General features: G+C 46.8%; 1 protein-coding gene across 1 annotated transcript in view; it reads left to right on the plus strand.

Moving 5' to 3' along the window:
• The window catches only part of PHKA2 (phosphorylase kinase regulatory subunit alpha 2), a 188,289-nt gene that overhangs the window by 44,400 nt on the left and 124,371 nt on the right, over positions 1-19,518 (plus strand). Inside the window, exons 3-4 of the mRNA XM_033949037.1 lie at positions 3,286-3,333; positions 9,948-10,116. Coding sequence (XP_033804928.1) covers positions 3,286-3,333; positions 9,948-10,116 — 217 coding nt within the window. The remainder of the gene's footprint in view (positions 1-3,285; positions 3,334-9,947; positions 10,117-19,518) is intronic.

Below are 19,518 nucleotides of genomic sequence, written 5' to 3' on the forward strand. Positions count from 1 at the left end.
TTCTTCAATTTTGAAGGTTTGTTAAAATGTATATGTGTGCAAAAACTTTGTAATGAATTAGTGGTATTTATACATGCAAAGAAGAGCGAGCAAGATGGTCAAGGGGATGAAACTCCTCTAGTATGAGGAAAGACTAAAAAAGTTAGGGCTCTTCAGCTTGGAAAAGAGACGGCTGAGGGGAGATATGATTGACGTCTACAAAATCCTGAGTGGAGTAGAACGGGTACAAGTGGATCAATTTTTCACTCCGTCAAAACTGACAAAGACTAGTGGACAGTCGATGAAGTTACAGGGAAATACTTTTTCAAACCGATAGTAGAAAATATTTTTTTCTCATTCACAGAACAGCTCGGGAACACGTTGCTGAAGGATGTGGTAAAAGTTTGGACAAGTTCCTGGAGGAAAAGTCCATAGTCTGTTAATGAGAAAGACATGGGGGAAGCCATTGCTTGCTCTGGATTTGGACAAGTTCCCGGAGGAAAAGTCCATAGTCTGTTATTGAGAAAGACATGGGGGAAGCCATTGCTTGCTCTGGATTGGTAGCATGGAATGTTGCTACTCCTTGGGGTTCCGGAATCTTTTGTTACTCTTTGGGATTCCAGAATCTTGCTATTCTTTAGGATTCTGAATGGAATGTTGCTACTCCTTGGGGTTCCGGAATCTTTTGGTACTCTTTGGGGTTCCAGAATGTTGCTATTCTTTAGGATTCTGAATGGAATGTTGCTACTCCTTGGAGTTCCGGAATCTTTTGTTACTCTTTGGGATTCCAGAATCTTGCTATTTTAGGATTCTGAATGGAATGTTGCTACTCCTTGGGGTTTCGGAATCTTTTGTTACTCTTTGAGATTCCAGAATCTTGCTATTCTTTAGGATTCTAAATGGAATGTTGCTACTCCTTGGGGTTCCGGAATCTTTTGTTACTCTTTGGGATTCCGGAATCTTGCTATTCTTTAGGATTCTGAATGGAATGCTGCTACTCTTTAGGTTTTGGCCAGGTACTATTGACCTGGATTGGCCCCCGTGAGGACGGGCTCCTGGGCTAGATAGACCATTGGTCTGACCCAAGTAAGGCTATTCTTTTGTTCAAATTGAATGTGCTTTATTGGTATAGAGAATTTTTCTCTCTTTGTATCTAAATTCAATTGGATTGGGGGGGGGGTATGTTATATACTGAGACTTGTTATTTGTTGATGACTTATGGGCTCCTTTTATTAAGCCGTGCGACTTTTCATAATGCGCTAACCCCCGCGCTGGCCTAAAAACTACCGCCTGCTCAAGAGGAGGCGCTAGTGGCTAACACGGCCGGTGGTTTAGCACGCGGTATTACGCGCGTTAAACCGCTAGCGCACCTTTGTAAAAGGAGTCCTACGTGTTTTATTGTTACCTGCCTAGAACGTTGGATAGTGCAGACTATACATTATTTTAATATAAAATAAAAACAACAAAATACCCCGAAGCTGCTAACTTACACTTTTTCCATCTGACGTTTCAGCCTCCATGGTTGCTTGTGGGCTCCTACTCTCTTTAGACCAGTGTTCCTCAACTTGGACCTGGAGGACCCCCTTGACAGTCAGGTTTTCAAGATATCCGCAATGAATATGCATGAAATAAATTTGCATATGATGGATGCTGCGTATGCAAATCAAGTTTATGCTGATTCAATGCGGATATCCTGAAAACCCCCGACTGGCAAGGGGGTCCTTCAGGACCGAGTTGAGGAACACTGCTTTAGAAGATACCTTTAACCAGGAAAGTCGAGCGAGGACATAATGGCTCACTCTGAAAGAACATCAGCTTCTTTATGAGCCAGCATGGGGGATCCTAGCAAGGACTGTTGCAGAACGGGACTTGGGGGTAATCATCAGTGAAGACATGAAGACTGCCAATCAAGTGGAGCGGGCTTCATCTAACGCTAAGCAGATCATAGGATGTATACGTAGGAGTTTCGTCAGCCGCAAGCCTGAAGTCATTATGCCGTTGTATAGATCCATGGTGAGGCCCCATCTGGAATATTGCGTACAATTCTGGAGGCCTTATTACCGCAAGGATGTACTGAGGCTTGAGTCAGTCCAGCGAATGGCCACCCGGATGGTCTCGGGACTCAAGGATCTCCCGTACGAGGAACGGCTGGATAAATTACGGCTATACTCACTCGAGGAACGCAGAGAGAGGGGAGACATGATCGAGACGTTCAAATACCTCACGGGCCGTATCGAGGTAGAAGAAGATATCTTCTTTTTCAAAGGTCCGACGGCGACAAGAGGACATCCATGGAAAATCAGGGACGGGAAATTGCACGGCGACACTAGGAAATACTTTTTCACCGAAAGAGTGGTTGATCGCTGGAATAGACTTCCACTTCAGGTGATCGAGGCAAGCAGCGTGCCTGATTTTAAGAAGAAATGGGATCGTCACATGGGATCTCTGCACAGAGCTAAATAGGGGAGGGTCATTAGAGTGGGCAGACTAGATGGGCCGTGGCCCTTATCTGCCGTCTTTTTCTATGTTTCTATGATTTGGTATCCAGATGGTCATATAATTTGCTCTAACTTTCGTGCCCTTGCACTAGGCCGGGGGTCGGAAACCCATGGCTTACAAGCCACATGTGGCTCTTCCACCACATGTGCCATCTGTAAGGGGCCTGAGATTGAATTCCTCACGTGGGACTATGTTCTCCTATAGGGGACCCCAACAATGGAATCTCCTGCCTTTGTATATCAGAAAGCAAAGTAATCTTGTTGGGTTTAAGAAGGGATTGAAGAGACATTTATTTTGCTATATGAAATATGGGCATGAAGGCAGCCGTTTAGGTGTAAGCGCTGGTCGCTTATTTGTATGATTGTTTTTATATGTATTTTATGCATTTTCATTTTTTTTAAAATCATGTTTATGTATGTTTATATTTGTGAGTCGCTTTGGGAAAAGCAAGTTATAAAAAAATTTTTTTTAAATTTTTAAAAAAACAACAAAAAGCATGGCTGTAGTTCTTCTCTTGCTTCAACAGGTAATGGGAATTTTACTTAAATTATTTCAGTCTTTTATAGTAATTGTGATTGCATGTTTGCTCTTTTTCATGGATAACACTGAACAACAAGGTTTTTGCTTCTTCAACACTTTCGGGTGCATCTTACAGATTTTTGGCTACTGATCATGAAAATCACACATAAAATTACATATCTTGTGTCTGGTGTGTTGTTTTGATTATCTGACATAAAAGAGTGGCCAGATATAAAGGGAAGAGATTCCCTTTTTGGAAACTCATCGGTATATGCTTTGCTTCTACAGAACGTCGTGAAACTCATGCGAGGACTTCTGCACTGCATGCTGAGACAGGTAATTTAAATAAATTTTAACTTACCCCCCTCTTTTACAAAAGCCGGTATTGCGGGCCGGCGCGGTAAATGCTCCGACGCCCATAGGAATTGAATGGGTGTCGGAGCATTTGCCGTGCGGCTCTCGGCTGCGAAGCCGAGGCCTTGATTTCGTACATGCCGCAGGGCTGTGCACACAAAGATCCTTTAAACAAGTCCAAGTTTCCAAGTTTATTCCTAATTTGATATCCTGACCATCAACATGTATCTGGTTGGTTTACAATGCTAAAAATTTAAGTGATAAAATGTAAAATTAAAAAGTGAAAATTAAAATGGGCGGGATGAGAACAGGACATTGACACAAATAGATACGAGGGGTGTTTAGGGAGGGGAAGATTTGAAATTACATCAAAAAATAAAATTAAAGGGAGGCACGAGGGGAAGGAATAAAAACAGAGGAAAGGGAGGTCGCTTGGAGAAAGAATCTTATCTGGCGGTTTGGTGTTTTGGTAAGCGTCTTGAAATAGAAAGGTTTTGAGTTTGGTTGTGAATTTGTCAAGAGAATTTTCAAGGCGGAGCTGTGATGGCATGGCATTCCAGAGGGCAGGGGCAGAGGATGTGGTATTTCTGGTGTAGAAGAGTTCTTTAATCGGGAGGACATAGAAACATAGAAGTAGACGGCAGATAAGGGCCACGGCCCATCAAGTCTGCCCATTCTAATGACCCTCCCTATCTATCTTTGCGGATAGATCCCACATGTCTATCCCATCTGGCCTTAAAATCTGGCACGCTGCTGGCCTCAATAACCTGGAGTGGAAGACTATTCCAGCGATCAACCACCCTTTCAGTGAAGAAGAACTTCCTAGTGTCACCGTGCAGTTTCCCGCCCCTAATTTTTCACGGATGCCCCCTTGTTGCCGCGGGACCCTTGAAAAAGAAGATATCTTCCTCCACCTCGATGCGGCCCGTGAGATACTTGAATGTCTCGATCATATCTCCCCTCTCTCTACGTTCCTCGAGTGAGTAGAGTTGCAGCTTCCCTAACCCCTCCTCGTACGGGAGCTCCTTGAGTCCCGAGACCATCCTGGTGGCCATTCTCTGGACCGATTCCAGTCTCAGCACATCCTTGCGGTAATGCGGCCTCCAGAATTGCACACAGTACTCCAGGTGCGGTCTCACCATGGATCTATACAGTGGCATAATGACTTCAGGTTTACGGCTGACGAAACTCCTGCGTATGCAACCTATGATTTGCCTTGCTTTGGATGAAGCGTGCTCCACTTGGTTTGATCGGTGGATCTGAAGATCCTGGACGAAGTCTAGAAAAGCTGGGGGGTGGGTAAGTTTAATTTTGACAACGAGCTGAAGTATTTTCTATGTAGTTCGATGGGAGACTGGTAACCAATGACCTTCTCGTAGTAGCGGGGTGATGTGGTCGTATTCCTGGCTTTGTAGATAAGTTTAATGGCGGTATTTTGGATCAGCTGTAGTCGACGGATTTCCTATTGGTTCAACAGGGATCCCTTTTTATCCTCCGCTGCGCATGATGTAACATTGTATACTATACTTAAACTTAACCTTCGTTTTTTCAGTGTAACACACTAATAACTCCTAAAATATAGGCCCATGCGAGATTGAGAGGGTCTATGTAAACAATATTGAATAGAGACTATAGATCTCAAGAGCCCACGGTTACTGGCCGTTAGAACTAGTCTTGGCTGGTAACCTTCATGCGGCCTATCATTGGTCGAAATGCCTCTTTTTTTACTTTTATTTTGGCATTGTGTGAACTATATATAGATATAAATATTTTTTTCTTTTTCTTATTTTGATTTTATTAATAGTACTTAGCTCGGGTGCAGTTTTCTACCCAGCCATCCGGAAGTAATGCGACGGAAGATCTCCGTTTCGCTCTGCCTGTGATAGCAAGAGCTTCTTCAGGAAATGGATGTTTTTGCGGTTACAATTATAATCGTTTAGGGCTCCTTTTTACAAAGCCGCGTTAGCGGCTTTATCGCGCGCACATTTTTAGTGTGCGCTAGCCAAAAAACTACCGCCTGCTCAAGAGGAGGCGGTAGCGGCTAGCGCGGCCGGCAGATTAAAATACGCAATTAACGTGCATTAAACCGCTAACGCGGTTTTGTAAAAGGAGCCCTTAATGCAACCTCGGCGTGTTCTAGCCGTTAAGGGAGCCTTTTGAAACGCAGAATTTGGCTCCTTCCCATCTTCTGTGTGAGCTGTGATGATTGATTACTTCTGCTGGAAAGGAACGTCTTCCTTCTCCCTCCAGCTGAGTGCAAGGAGTGTGTTTAACCCTTAGCTCAGCTTCTGCTCAGTGCCGTAGGACTCCTCTGCTTGTTTATAGCCTGGTTACCAAGAAAATTCTGCGTTTGCATCACTTTATTCATTCTTTGGAGTAAGTCTATCAGTTGTATCACTTTTGTTACTCTTTGGGATTCCAGAATCTTTTGTTACTCTTTGGGATTCTGGAATCTTGCTATTCTTTATGATTCTGAATGGAATGTTGCTACTCCTTGGGGTTCCGGAATCTTTTGTTACTCTTTGGGATTCCGGAATCTTGCCATTCTTTAGGATTCTGAATGGAATGTTGCTACTCCTTGGGGTTCCGGAATCTTTTGTTACTCTTTGGGGTTCCAGAATGTTGCTACTCCTTGGGGTTCCAGAATCTTTTGTTACTCTTTGGGGTTTCAGAATGTTGCTATTCTTTAGGATTCTGAATGGAATGTTGCTACTCCTTGGGGTTCTGGAATCTTTTGTTACTCTTTGGGATTCCAGAATCTTGCTATTCTTTAGGATTCTGAATGGAATGTTGCTACTCATTGGGTTTCCGGAATCTTTTGTTACTCTTTGGGATTCCGGAATCTTGCTATTTACTATTCTGAATGGAATGTTGCTACTCTTTGGGGTTCCGGAATCTTTTGTTACTCTTTGGGATTCCGGAATCTTGCCATTCTTTAGGATTCTGAATGGAATGTTGCTACTCCTTGGGTTTCTGGAATCTTTTGTTACTCTTTGGGGTTCCAGAATGTTGCTATTCTTTAGGATTCTGAATGGAATGTTGCTACTGCTTGGGGTTCGGGAATCTTTTGTTACTCTTTGGGATTCCGGAATCTTGCTATTCTTTAGGATTCTGAATGGAATGTTCTACTCCTTGGGGTTCCGGAATCTTTTGTTCCTCTTTGGGGGTTCCAGAATCTTGCTATTCCTTAGGATTCTGAATGGAATGTTGCTACTCCTTGAGGTTCAGGAATCTTTTGTTACTCTTTGGGATTCCGGAATCTTGCTATTCTTTAGGATTCTGAATGGAATGTTGCTACTCCTTGGGGTTCCGGAATCTTTTGTTCCTCTTTGGGGGTTCCAGAATCTTGCTATTCTTTAGGATTCTGAATGGAATGTTGCTACTCCTTGGGGTTCCGGAATCTTTTGTTACTCTTTGGGATTCCGGACTCTTGCCATTCTTTAGGATTCTGAATGGAATGTTGCTACTCCTTGGAGGTTCCGGAATCTTTTGTTACTCTTTGGGGTTCCAGAATGTTGCTACTCCTTGGGGTTCCAGAATCTTTTGTTACTCTTTGGGGTTTCAGAATGTTGCTATTCTTTAGGATTCTGAATGGAATGTTGCTACTCCTTGGGGTTCTGGAATCTTTTGTTACTCTTTGGGATTCCAGAATCTTGCTATTCTTTAGGATTCTGAATGGAATGTTGCTACTCATTGGGTTTCCGGAATCTTTTGTTACTCTTTGGGATTCCGGAATCTTGCTATTTACTATTCTGAATGGAATGTTGCTACTCTTTGGGGTTCCGGAATCTTTTGTTACTCTTTGGGATTCCGGAATCTTGCCATTCTTTAGGATTCTGAATGGAATGTTGCTACTCCTTGGGGTTCTGGAATCTTTTGTTACTCTTTGGGGTTCCAGAATGTTGCTATTCTTTAGGATTCTGAATGGAATGTTGCTACTGCTTGGGGTTCGGGAATCTTTTGTTACTCTTTGGGATTCCGGAATCTTGCTATTCTTTAGGATTCTGAATGGAATGTTCTACTCCTTGGGGTTCCGGAATCTTTTGGTACTCTTTGGGGGTTCCAGAATCTTGCTATTCCTTAGGATTCTGAATGGAATGTTGCTACTCCTTGAGGTTCCGGAATCTTTTGTTACTCTTTGGGATTCCGGAATCTTGCTATTCTTTAGGATTCTGAATGGAATGTTGCTACTCCTTGGGGTTCCGGAATCTTTTGTTCCTCTTTGGGGGTTCCAGAATCTTGCTATTCTTTAGGATTCTGAACGGAATGTTGCTACTCCTTGAGGTTCCGGAATCTTTTGTTACTCTTTGGGATTCCGGAATCTTGCTATTCTTTAGGATTCTGAATGGAATGCTGCTACTCTTTAGGTTTTGGCCAGGTACTGTTGACCTGGATTGGCCCCCGTGAGGACGGGCTCCTGGGCTAGATAGACCATTGGTCTGACCCAAGTAAGGCTATTCTTATGTTCAATTGAAGGTGCTTTACTGGTATAGAGAATTTTTCTCTCTTTGTGTCTAAATTCAATTGGATTGGGGGGGGGGTATGTTATATACCGAGACTTGTTATTTGTTGATGACTTATGGGCTCCTTTTATTAAGCTGCGCGACTTTTCATAATGCGCTAACCCCCGCGCTGGCCTAAAAACTACCGCCTGCTCAAGAGGAGGCGCTAGTGGCTAACGTGGCCGGCGGTTTAGCACGCGGTATTACGTGCGTTAAACCGCTAGCGCGCCTTTGTAAAAGGAGTCCTACGTGTTTTATTGTTACCTGCCCAGAACGTTGGATAGTGCAGACTATACACTTTTTAAATATAAAATAAAAACAACAAAACACCCCGAAGCTGCTAACTTACACCTTCCATCTGACGTCGCTTGTGGGCTCCTACTCTCTTTAGACCAGTGTTCCTCAATAATAATTTATTTTCTTATTTACTGCCCCACCAGCAGTTCTGGGCAGTTCACAGCTGTAAGACTGAACATTTCAGTTAGTAATACAATTCCGAAAAATCAATTACCATAACTACTACATCATTAAATACATAATCAGATAAAAATACATTTAAAATATAAAACATAATAAAAAGTACATTTGAAATGCGGAATCTAAAAAGAACACATCTTAAAGCACGGCTGCCCAAGTCCGGTCCTCGAGATCTACTGGCAGGCCAGGTTTTCAGGATATCCGCAATGAATATGCGCGAGAGAGATTTGCATACCAAGAAGGCGAGTGCAGGCAAATCTCTCTCGTGCATATTCATTGTGGATATCCTGAAAACCCGACTGGAATACGGCTCTCGAGGACCGGAGTTTCCTACCCCTGACCTAGGAGCATAAATTAGCAACTTCTTGGACACATATTTAGGTGCCATGCAATGAAACACTCTAAATCAGGGCTGCCCAAGTCCGGTCCTCGAGATCTACTGGCAGGCCAGGTTTTCAGGATATCCACAATGAATATGCGCGAGAGAGATTTGCATACCAAGAAGGCGAGTGCAGGCAAATCTCTCTCGTGCATATTCATTGCGGATATCCTGAAAACCTGGCCTGCCAGTAGATCCCGAGGATCGGACTTGGGCAGCCCTGTCTTAAAGTCTCAACCATCTTGTTTATCGAATAGATGTATTTTCAATAATTTCCTAAATATAGGATAAGAATTGGCTTGAACAGTCAACGGAATTATCCGGGAGTTCATCTTCCCCGCCTGATATTCCAGTGTCCTGTCCAAAAAAAAAGTCTTGTAACGGCAGGCCCTTGGGGTAGGGAAGAGGAACATGTTTTCCTGCAGGGGGACCCCAGAAATGGAACCGGCTACCTTTGTACATTTCATAATCATGATGCTTTTAGGAAGTGATTGAAGAGGCAACTATTTTGTAGCATGAAATATGGACATTAAAGGCATTTGTACTTGTGGAAGGCCTGGTCGCTTATTTTGTTTGTGTTTTCATGTGTATTTTATGTATTTTTATTATGTATGTTTATATTGTGAGCGGTTATAAATAAAATACAACAAAAAAGCCCCCAAACTTTTCTAGACCTCTTTTGAGCTAAAACGGTACTAAGGCTCTGATTCTATAAAGTCCAGCTAAAATTAGACGACGATATCGGCACCAGATTTAATTGATCAATGGGCTTAATCAGAGCTGATGTCGGCACTCAACACCTCACAATCGATCTTAATTGAAAGTTAATTGACTATCTGGAAAAAAAAATGCAGCTCTATTAAAAGGAGGCGTCTAGCCCAAAGCGCCTACACTAAAAGTGAGCGTGGCCAGCGGCTGATCATGGGCGTGTTTTTGAGCCAGGCGCCCCTTTGTGAATCAGGCGCCGTTAGGCTCTGACATCAGTGTCTTAACTGTCGGCGTAGAAAAACCCTGGCATAATTTGGAGACGCCTAAATGTTTTGGATGCTGAACCACCTCCTAAGCACGCTTAGGCGATGCTGAGCGTGATTCTATAATGGGCGCCTAAGTTTTATCGAATCGGCGCTGATTTTGGCGCCTAATTTTCGGCGGACTTTATAGACTCAGGGAAACACTGAAAAAAAATTTGTGATAACCCCAGTGTGAATTGTACTGATTTTACTGCCTTCGGCATCCAGATGAACAAAGTTGAAAAATTCAAGCATACGCAGAGCACAACGGACTGTCTTCATGCCAAATACGACACGGCTACGTGCGGCATTGCGGTTGGCGATGACGAATGGGGCCACCTGCAAGTGGATGCCACGTCCCTGTATTTGCTGTTCTTAGCCCAGATGACAGCATCAGGTAAGCAGAACTGACTGAACCCACATATTCACAGCTCACTTGCCCCCCCTCCCCCTTTTTACAAAAACATGCAAGAGATTTTTAGCGCTAGCCGGCGCGTTGAATGCGCTGCGCTGCTCCAACGCTCATAGGAACTCTATGACTGTCGGAGCAGCGCAGAGCATTCAGCGCGTCGGCCGGCACAAAAAAAAAAAACCTCTTGCGGGGTTTTGTGAAAGGAGGGGAGGGGTTAACGAGGAGTTACGGTTGTCTCAGAAGTCAATTTCCTTGCAAACGTTTCGTTAAGTGTTTGCGGTGCCTGTGTGTTTTGTAGAACCGTTGCACTTGAAACATTTTTGGGGGAAGCTAGAGTTGCGTCGACTCCGATAGCAGTTTCATTCAAAAAGTGTGATTTCACCTACATAATTCCTTTTTAAGCCCACATTAATGGGGAGACATGTTACAATTTCTAAACAAACAAATTTTCAGGAAAAGATAAAGGACGATGATTCTCAGGACGTCCTAACAAACCTTGAATCATTCCTTACTTAATTGGGATATACAGTGGTACCTTGGATTACGAGCATAATCCGTTCCAGGAGCATGCTCGTAATCCAAAATGCTCGTTTTTCAAAGCGAGTTTCTCCATAGGAAATAATGGAACTCGCTTTGATACGTTCCCACCCCCGATAACCGGCATCGCTCCCTCCCCCGCTCGCAAAGGCCCCCTCACTCCAACTGCACGAACCGGCCCCCCCCCCCGCCAGTACAACTTAAATTTACCCACCTCCCTGTCTAGCACCAGCACCGGCACCAACACGCAGGCACAGCTCATGTGCCTAGAAGATCTTCTGGCTTCCTGCTTCGGGTCATAGACAAAGCGCGCGCTTTTGACCTGACACCTCCGGTTTCTGCCTGCCTGCCTTGAGCATGCATCTGCGCATGCTCAAGGACTTCTAATTCTCCCTCTCGCCGAGATTCTCGGCGAGAGGGAGAATAGAAGTCCTTGAGCATGCGCAGATGCATGCTCAAGGCAGGGAGGGAGGCAGAAGCTGGGGGTGTCAGGTCAAAAGCGTGCCAGGACAAAGGCGCGCTTTGTCTATGACCCGAAGCAGGAAGCCGGAAGATCTTCTAGGCACACGAGCTGTGCCGGTGCCGGTGCTGGTGCTAGACGGGGAGGTGGGTAAATTTAAGTTGTACTGGCGGGGGGGGGGTTGCCGGTTGGAGCGAGGGGGCCTTTGCGAGCGGGGGGGAAGCGATGTCAGTTATCGGGGGGGGAGTGCTCGCAAATTGAGTCAACACTCGGTTTGCGAGTCAAAAGTTTGCTGAGTGTTTTGCTCGTCTTGCAAAACACTCGCAAACAGGGTTACTCGCAAACCGAGGTTTGACTGTAAATTTCTTCTCTTTTTCCTCAGCAAAATGAAACAACTCATTTCTGTTCTCTCGCAACTAAAAATTGTTGTAATTGAATGGAGTCCCGAAAAACATACTCAATATCCTGCATTTTAACTAAACATTTACAAGGAAATTTCAGATAGAAAGATGCCTCTAGAGCCAAAACTCTAATTTTCAACTTCAAAAACTCTTTCCTTCTTAATTGAGTGGCTCTAGAGACATCCGGAAAAATCCTAACCAGATCCCCACAAAATTTCATTAACCTGTTTTTAAAATAAAGTCTCATTATTAACATCTTATCTATCTCACTCACGCATGTTATCACCAGGGTGGACCGACTCTGGATCACATCCTGAGTGTCTTCCAAAAATTCAGTCAAATTTACTTCAGTCATAACCAGATGGTCCACCTCCTGGGCAGTTTCTATTATGTATGTATGATTATGTATTGTTTATGAGATTTCCTTTTTTTTCCTTTGAATTTATTGGATATTATAAGTATTCAAAATTATAATTAAAAAAAAATAAATTTTATTTTCACAGTCATGTATTTAGGCAAATAATAATTTGAACGTACAAATAGAGGAGTTAAAGGGATTCTTGTACTATCTGTTCCCTTCTCCACTGCCAGCTTTGGACTGTTCCTTTCATCTGGCTGAACCGTACGCATGGCTTAGACTAGAGAATGACACGGGGAAAAAAATCTGTCCCCGTCACTGCACCGTCCCCGGCCCACCATCCTCTGCACCGCCCCGTCACCGTTGTTCCCTTCACCGCCCCGTCACCGTCACCGCCATCCCTTTCACCGCCCCGTCACCGCCACTGCCATCCCATTCACTGCTCCGTCACCGTCCCCGTCTAGCACCCATCTTCTTCCCTCCGCTCCCCCATAGTCTGGCATCTGTCTTCTTCCCTTCCAGCGTCTTCTCCCCACTCTGCCTTCCACATTTCCTTTCAGGGTCTGTTCCTCTCTACCCTCTTTCAATGTCTGTTCTATTCCTTTCCACCACCACCCTTCCCTCCCTCCTTTACCATCTGTTCCTTTCTACCACCCTTCTTTCATATCTTCTATCAGTCCCCCCACCATCACTAGCAGTCTCTCTTCTCCCTTACCATGAGCAAATAGAACTTCTGAAAATTGTATTGCTGAGGCATTATTTCTAGTACGCCTTTTTTTCCAGATGGATAATGACATCAATTTTATAATTCTTACTGTCTGCTCTGATTTCATTCACAATTTGGTTTGTGTTTTGTACCTGAGGATTCCATGAGGCATTTAACCTTTTCCTGTCTCTTCTGTGATTTCAAGTTGATTCCTTCAATAATGGAGTCTCAAGGCAGTAGCAGTTTTCTAATTTGGGCTCTTTTGACATTGTTTAAGGGATTTCTTGTACATTTGGTGCTGGTCTTCTTTGATGAGGTCACTTCAGAATCTATTTCCAAGGAAGAGAAACTTTTTCCCTTTCACCCCCTCCTTCCTTGTGTGAGCCGGAACATGCGGTCCCCGCAAGCAAGTAATTTTATATCATTTTCATTCTATTCATTCATAGAAATTAAAGTCTAGATAATGCCAGTCACATAACAAAACATGATTTTACAAAAATAATTCCCTGCACAGTCAAGCCTGCAAGGATTACTAGATGTCTTTCAGCAGCTCCCCTCCCTCCCTCCCCCTTACCTTTGTGGCCAAGTCAAAATGATCTACCAACAATAAAATTTTAAAAACACAAAGCATGCTGTACGCAGAGAAAATGTTAATTATCATTTATATTCCGCGGGTTTTCAAAGAGGTCAAGGCAGATGACTTTATGCAATGTCACCTCAGTAACAACTATACAAAAATAGACAAATATTCCCCCTCCCTTTTTACTAAACTGCGATAGCGGTTTTTAGCGCAGGGAGCTGCGCTGAATGCTCCACGCTGCTCTCGACGCTCATAGGCTCCCTACGCTAAAAAATGCTATTGCGTTTTAGTAAAAGGGGGCCATAGTGCAAAATATAGACAGCAGATATAAATTCTCAAAACGGACACATTTTGATCACTAAGTTGAAAATAAAATCATTTTTCCTACCTTTTTGTCTGGTGATTTCATGAGTCTCTGGTCCTTCTTCTGATCCTTCTTCTTTCTTCTCCTGCCCCCCCCCTCTTTCTTTCTCTCTCCCCCTGACTCCCCTCTTTCTTTCAGCCTTTCTTTCTCTCCCTCTTGACCCCCTCTTTATTTCTGCCTTTCTTTCTCTCTCCCCTTGGTCCCCCTCTTTCTTTCTGCCTTTCTTTCTCTCTCCCCCTGACCCCTCTTTATTTCTGCCTTTCTTTCTCTCTCCCCCTGCCCCCCTCTTTATATTTTCCTTTCTTTCTCTCTCCCCCTAGCCCCCACAAAGCCATCGTGCCAATTTCTCTACTTCCACGATTCTTTCCCTACCCTCACCCCCAAGCCAGCAGCCGATTTCTCCCAGCTCCTTCCCCGATGTCCTGATGTCGTGAACTTCATCGGGTAGCAGCAGCATTCACAATTCACTGCTGTTGCCCGCTTCAGGCCTTCCTCTCTGTCGGGTCCTGTCTTCATGAAAACAGGAAGTAGGCAGGACCCGGCAGAGAACAAGGCCTGAAGCCGGCAACAGCAGCGAATTGTAAATGCTGCTGCTGCCCGAAGAAGGTAATGGAGCACGAGGCAGACCGCTTCTCCCCCCTCCCAGCCGAACCCCCGCTGGCCCTCCTATCTCCCCCCCTCCGTGAACCTTTCCGACCCTCCCAGCGAGAGCAGCAAACCTCCTTCGCGGCTTTCTCCTCCCTCTGCCGCGTCACTGATGACATCATCAGTGATGCGGCAGAGGGAGGAGAAAGCCGACGCTACTGGAGGGAGGTTTGCTGCTTTCGCTGGGAGGGTCGGAAAGGTTCACTTGGGGGGGGGAGAGATAGGAGGGTCAGCGGGGGTTCGGCTGGGAGGGGGGAGAAGCGGTCTGCCTTTGTTCTCCAAGGCCTGGCGCCATTACCTTTTTCGCCCCTCCCGCCCCCCCCTTGGTACGCTACTGCTCTCCAGCTCTCCTTAGTTTGCTGGTTTTCTTTTTCGGCGACCGGCACGCTTTCAAAGAGCCGCGAACGCGTGGCTGCTCAAAGTTCAATCTTTTGCTCTGCTGCAACTTCCTGTTTCCGGTAGGGTCAGAGCAGAAGATTGAATACTGAGCAGCCGCGCGTGCTCGGCTCTTTTGAAAGCGTTCCGGTCGCCGAAAAAGAAAGCCGGCAAACTAAGGTGAGATGGAGAGAGGAAGCTGGTTAAACGATCGAGCCGGCGTGCGGGTGGGCGGATGGGGGTGCGGGGACCGCACGATCCTTTATGCCTCACTGCGGTGACAAGACCATTCACCGCTCCACGGGGCGGTGATGGCCTTGTCCCCGTCCCCGCAGAGGCTGCTAATTTTCATTCCCCGTTTTTGGCGGGTTACCCGCGGCTAAACGCAGTAGCCGCGGGTAAACCGCCACCGTGTCATTCTCTAGCTTAGACTTCTAAATTGCTACATCATGCTGCTTCGTCTCTGGCCCTATCAAAATCCAGTCTAAAAGCCCACCTTTTTGAGGCTGGTTTTTTTTTATCTTTTAACCTTATGTTCTTATATGTAATAAGTTTTTGTGCTTACGGCATCTTTACTGCAAAAGTTAAAGGTTCAGGAGTGCAAAACTCGAGTCGTAGATCCAGGGGGCATGCCCTCGCATCTGATAAAGTGCACGTCCATTGTACGTGTGAATGTTTAGAGTATGAACATGCATTGCATATGTGCTCAAATGCCAGCATAAGTGCTCTCAGGGCACCTAAGCACTGTTCTTGGAGTATTGGAGTATTGTGTTCAGTTTTGGAGACCGTATCTGGCGAAGGACACAAAAAGGCTTGAAGCAGTCCAGAGGAGGGTGACAAAAATCATAGGAGGTTTGCGCCAAAAGACATATGAGGAGAGCCTGAAAGCCCTGAATATGTACACCCTAGAGGAAAGGAGGGACAGGGGAGATATGATTCAGACGTTCAAATACTTGAAAGGTATTAACTTAGAACAAAATCTTTTCCAGAGAAAGGAAAATGGTAAAACCAGAGGACATAATTTGAGAATGAGGGGTGGTAGATTCAAAGGCAATGTTAGGAAATTCTACTTTACGGAGAGGGTGGTGGATGCCTGGAATGCGCTCCCGAGAGAGGTGGTGGAGAGTAAAACTGTGACTGAGTTCAAAGAAGCGTGGGATGAACACAGAGGATCTAGAATCAGAAAATAATAGTAAATATTGAACTAAGGCCAATACTGGGCAGACTTGCACGGTCTGTGTCTGTATATGGCCGTTTGGAGGAGGATGGGGTGGGGAGGGCTTCAATGGCTGGGAGGGTTTAGATGGACTAGAGTGAGCTTTGACGGAGATTTCAGTAGTTGGAACCTAAGAACAGAGCTTTGGATTCTTGCCCAGAAATAGCTAAGAAGAAAAAAATTTAAAAAATTTAAATTGAATCAGGTTGGGCAGACTGGATGGACCATTCGGGTCTTTATCTGCCGTCATCTACTATGTTACTATGTCACATATTTGCACGGTGTCACACCCAGGGGTTGAGCATGGGTAGGACACATTTCTTGATGCCTTCCGGCACCCGGGGTTAATGTGCCAGCGCCAAAAGGTTTGTGGGTTACTGCTCTAAAGGACACCAATCTCAACCGCCGCCGATCGATTGTCAATTGCGCATTGGTGTCCTGTAGAGAATCACATCTACCGTATTTTCACGCATATAATGCGCGCGTTATACGCGTTTTTACCTACCGCGCATACCCCTCGCGTGTTATATGCGTGAGCGCGGTATACAAAAGTTTTAAAACATAGTTCCCACCCCGCCCGACTCACCCCCCCCAGCAGGACCGCTCGCACCCCCACCCCGAACGACCGCTCGCACGCGCTCCCACCCGCACCCGCATCCACGATCGGAGCAAGAGGGAGCCCAAGCCCTCTTGCCCGGCCGACTCCCCGACGTCCGATACATCCCCCCCCCCGGCAGGACCACTCGCACCCCCACCCCGAAGGACCGCCGACTTCCCGACAATATCGGGCCAGAAGGGAGCCCAAACCCTCCTGGCCACGGCGACCCCCTAACCCCACCCCGCACTACATTACGGGCAGGAGGGATCCCAGGCCCTCCTGCCCTCGACGCCAACCCCCCCCCCCCCCCAACGACCGCCCCCCCCCAAGAACCTCCGACCGCCCCCCAGCCGACCCGCGATCCCCCTGGCGACCCCCACGACCCCCCCACCCCCCTTCCCCGTACCTTTGGTAGTTGGCCGGACAGACGGGAGCCAAACCCGCCTGGCCGGCAGGCAGCCAACGAAGGAATGAGGCCGGATTGGCCCATCCATCCTAAAGCTCCGCCTACTGGTGGGGCCTAAGGCGCGTGGGCCAATCAGAATAGGCCCTGGAGCCTTAGGTCCCACCTGGGGGCGCGGCCTGAGGCACATGGGCCCAACCCGACCATGTGCCTCAGGCCGCGCCCCCAGGTGGGACCTAAGGCTCCAGGGCCTATTCTGATTGGCCCACGCGCCTTAGGCCCCACCAGTAGGCGGAGCTTTAGGATGGATGGGCCAATCCGGCCTCATTCCTTCGTTGGCTGCCTGCCGGACAGGCGGGTTTGGCTCCCGTCTGTCCGGCCAACTACCAAAGGTACGGGGAAGGGGGGTGGGGGGGGTCGTGGGGGTCGCCAGGGGGATCGCGGGTCGGCTGGGGGGCGGTCGGAGGTTCTTGGGGGGGGCGGTCGTTGGGGGGGGAGGGGGGTTTGCGTCGAGGGCAGGAGGGCCTGGGATCCCTCCTGCCCGTAATGTAGTGCGGGGTGGGGGTAGGGGGTCGCCGTGGCCAGGAGGGTTTGGGCTCCCTTCTGGCCCAACTACCAAAGGTACGGGGAAGGGGGGTGGGGGGGCGGTCGGAGGTTCTTGGGGGGGGCGGTCGTTGGGGGGAGGGGGGTTTGCGTCAAGGGCAGGAGGGCCTGGGATCCCTCCTGCCCGTAATGTAGTGCGGGGTGGGGTTAGGGGGTCGCCGTGGCCAGGAGGATTTGGGCTCCCTCCTGGCCCGATATTGTTGGGGAGTCGGCGGTCCTTCGGGGGGAGGGATGTATTGGACGTCGGGGGGGGGGGGCATCAGGCTTTCAGGATGGGGACAGACCTTCAAGGGGGGACAGTGCACGGAAGTCAGGGGGGGTGAACGGAGAGTCGGGACAGCGCACGGAAAGTCAGGGCGTGCGAAAGGAGCGTCGGGCAGCATGCGCGGTATACCCGTGAGCGCGGTATACCAAAGTTTTTGTACATATCATCGTGATTTCTGCGCGCTATACCCGTGTGCGCGTTTTATACGGGTGCGCGTTATTTGCGTGAAAATACGGTACTTTTACTAAGAGACACCTTAAATGTAGGCCAGCATTTTGCAGGCCTACGTTTAAGGCGCCTGTCTCGCACCTATGGAAACACATAGGGATGCTTACGGACGGCGCAAGACCACTTCCAGTGGAGACCATGCCCGCACCACGCCTTGGGCATCCTTAAGTGTCTCTACATGTCTCCATAGGCACACAACATATGCCTACAATATAGGTGTCCTTCCCCACCTGCATTTTTAAAAAAATCGTGCTTCCCAATTGGCTGTGAGATGGCAGTAGAAACATAGAAACATAGAACATGACGGCAGAATAGAGCCACGGCCCATCCAGTCTGCCCACACTAATGGCCCACCCCCTAACTACCTCCATGAAGAGATCCCACATGCCAATCCCATCTTTTCTTAAAATCTGGCACGCTTCTGGCCTCAATTACCTGTTGTGGAAGATTATTCCAGCGGTCAACCAGCCTTTCGGTGAAGAAATATTTTCTGGTGTCGCCATGAAATTTCCCACCCCTGATTTTCAATGGATGCCCTCTTTGTTGCCTTGGGTCCTTTAAGGAAAAAGAGATCCTCTTCCACCTCGATACGGCCTGTGACATATTTGAACGTCTCGATCAAGTCTCCCTTCTCTCTGCGTTCCTCGAGTGAGTACAGCTGCAACTTACCCAGTCGTTCCTCATACGGGAGATCCTTGAGTCCTGAGACCATCCTGGTGGCCATTCGCTGATCCAACTCAACTCTCCGCACATCTTTTTGATAATGCGGCCTCCAGAATTGTACACAGTATTCCAGATGGGGTCTCACCATGGATCTGTACAACGGCATTATGACCTCGGGCTTACGGCTGACGAAACTTCTACGGATACAGCGCATGATTTGTCTAGCCCTGGATGAAGCTTTCTCCACTTGATTGGCAGTCTTCAAGTCTTCACTAATGATCACCCCCAAGTCACGTTCTGCTACAGTCCTTGCTAGGATCTCACCTACCATTGCCTACCATTGCCTACAATCGAGACACCCGTTTGTAGAATCAGCCCCTTACTGCACAGCAATATTTTTCAGACAAGGTGCCGTAAATGGAAAATCTTAGCGCACTTTAGTAAAAGACTCTTTTAACTCCTCTGTTTCCAGATTCAAAATATTATTTCATCAAAATATAAGTTCTAAAATCACAGCTCTAAATAGTATAAAATGTAATAATTATAATTGTGAAAACCTCAGACCCTGAACCCGTGACTGGTGATAACACCAAACTGAGGTTCATTGGGGGACCATCATCGTTTTCACTGTCCCCTCAACCATCCAAATATGTATAACAAGCAATAGACAAAAAACGTATCTGAAATGGATGGTAGCCACACTTTCATGAGCCTCAGTGGTGTATAAAGTGATTGGTGCCTGTGCTTGTGCAAAAGACCACTTTTCTACTCCATTATATAATCCCTGTCCCCCCGACTCGAGTTTCAAGTCTTCTTCAGGGAAGGACACTGTAATTGGCTCAGCATATCAGCTTGGGACCGAGAGCAGGGCCAATTACAGTGTCCTTCCCTGAAGAAGACTTGAAACTCGAGTCGGGGGGACAGGGATTATATAATGGAGTAGAAAAGTGGTCTTTTGCACAAGCACAGGCACCAATCACTTTAT

This window comes from Geotrypetes seraphini, chromosome 6, assembly GCF_902459505.1.
Source record: "Geotrypetes seraphini chromosome 6, aGeoSer1.1, whole genome shotgun sequence".
Taxonomy (NCBI): Eukaryota; Metazoa; Chordata; class Amphibia; order Gymnophiona; family Dermophiidae; genus Geotrypetes; species Geotrypetes seraphini.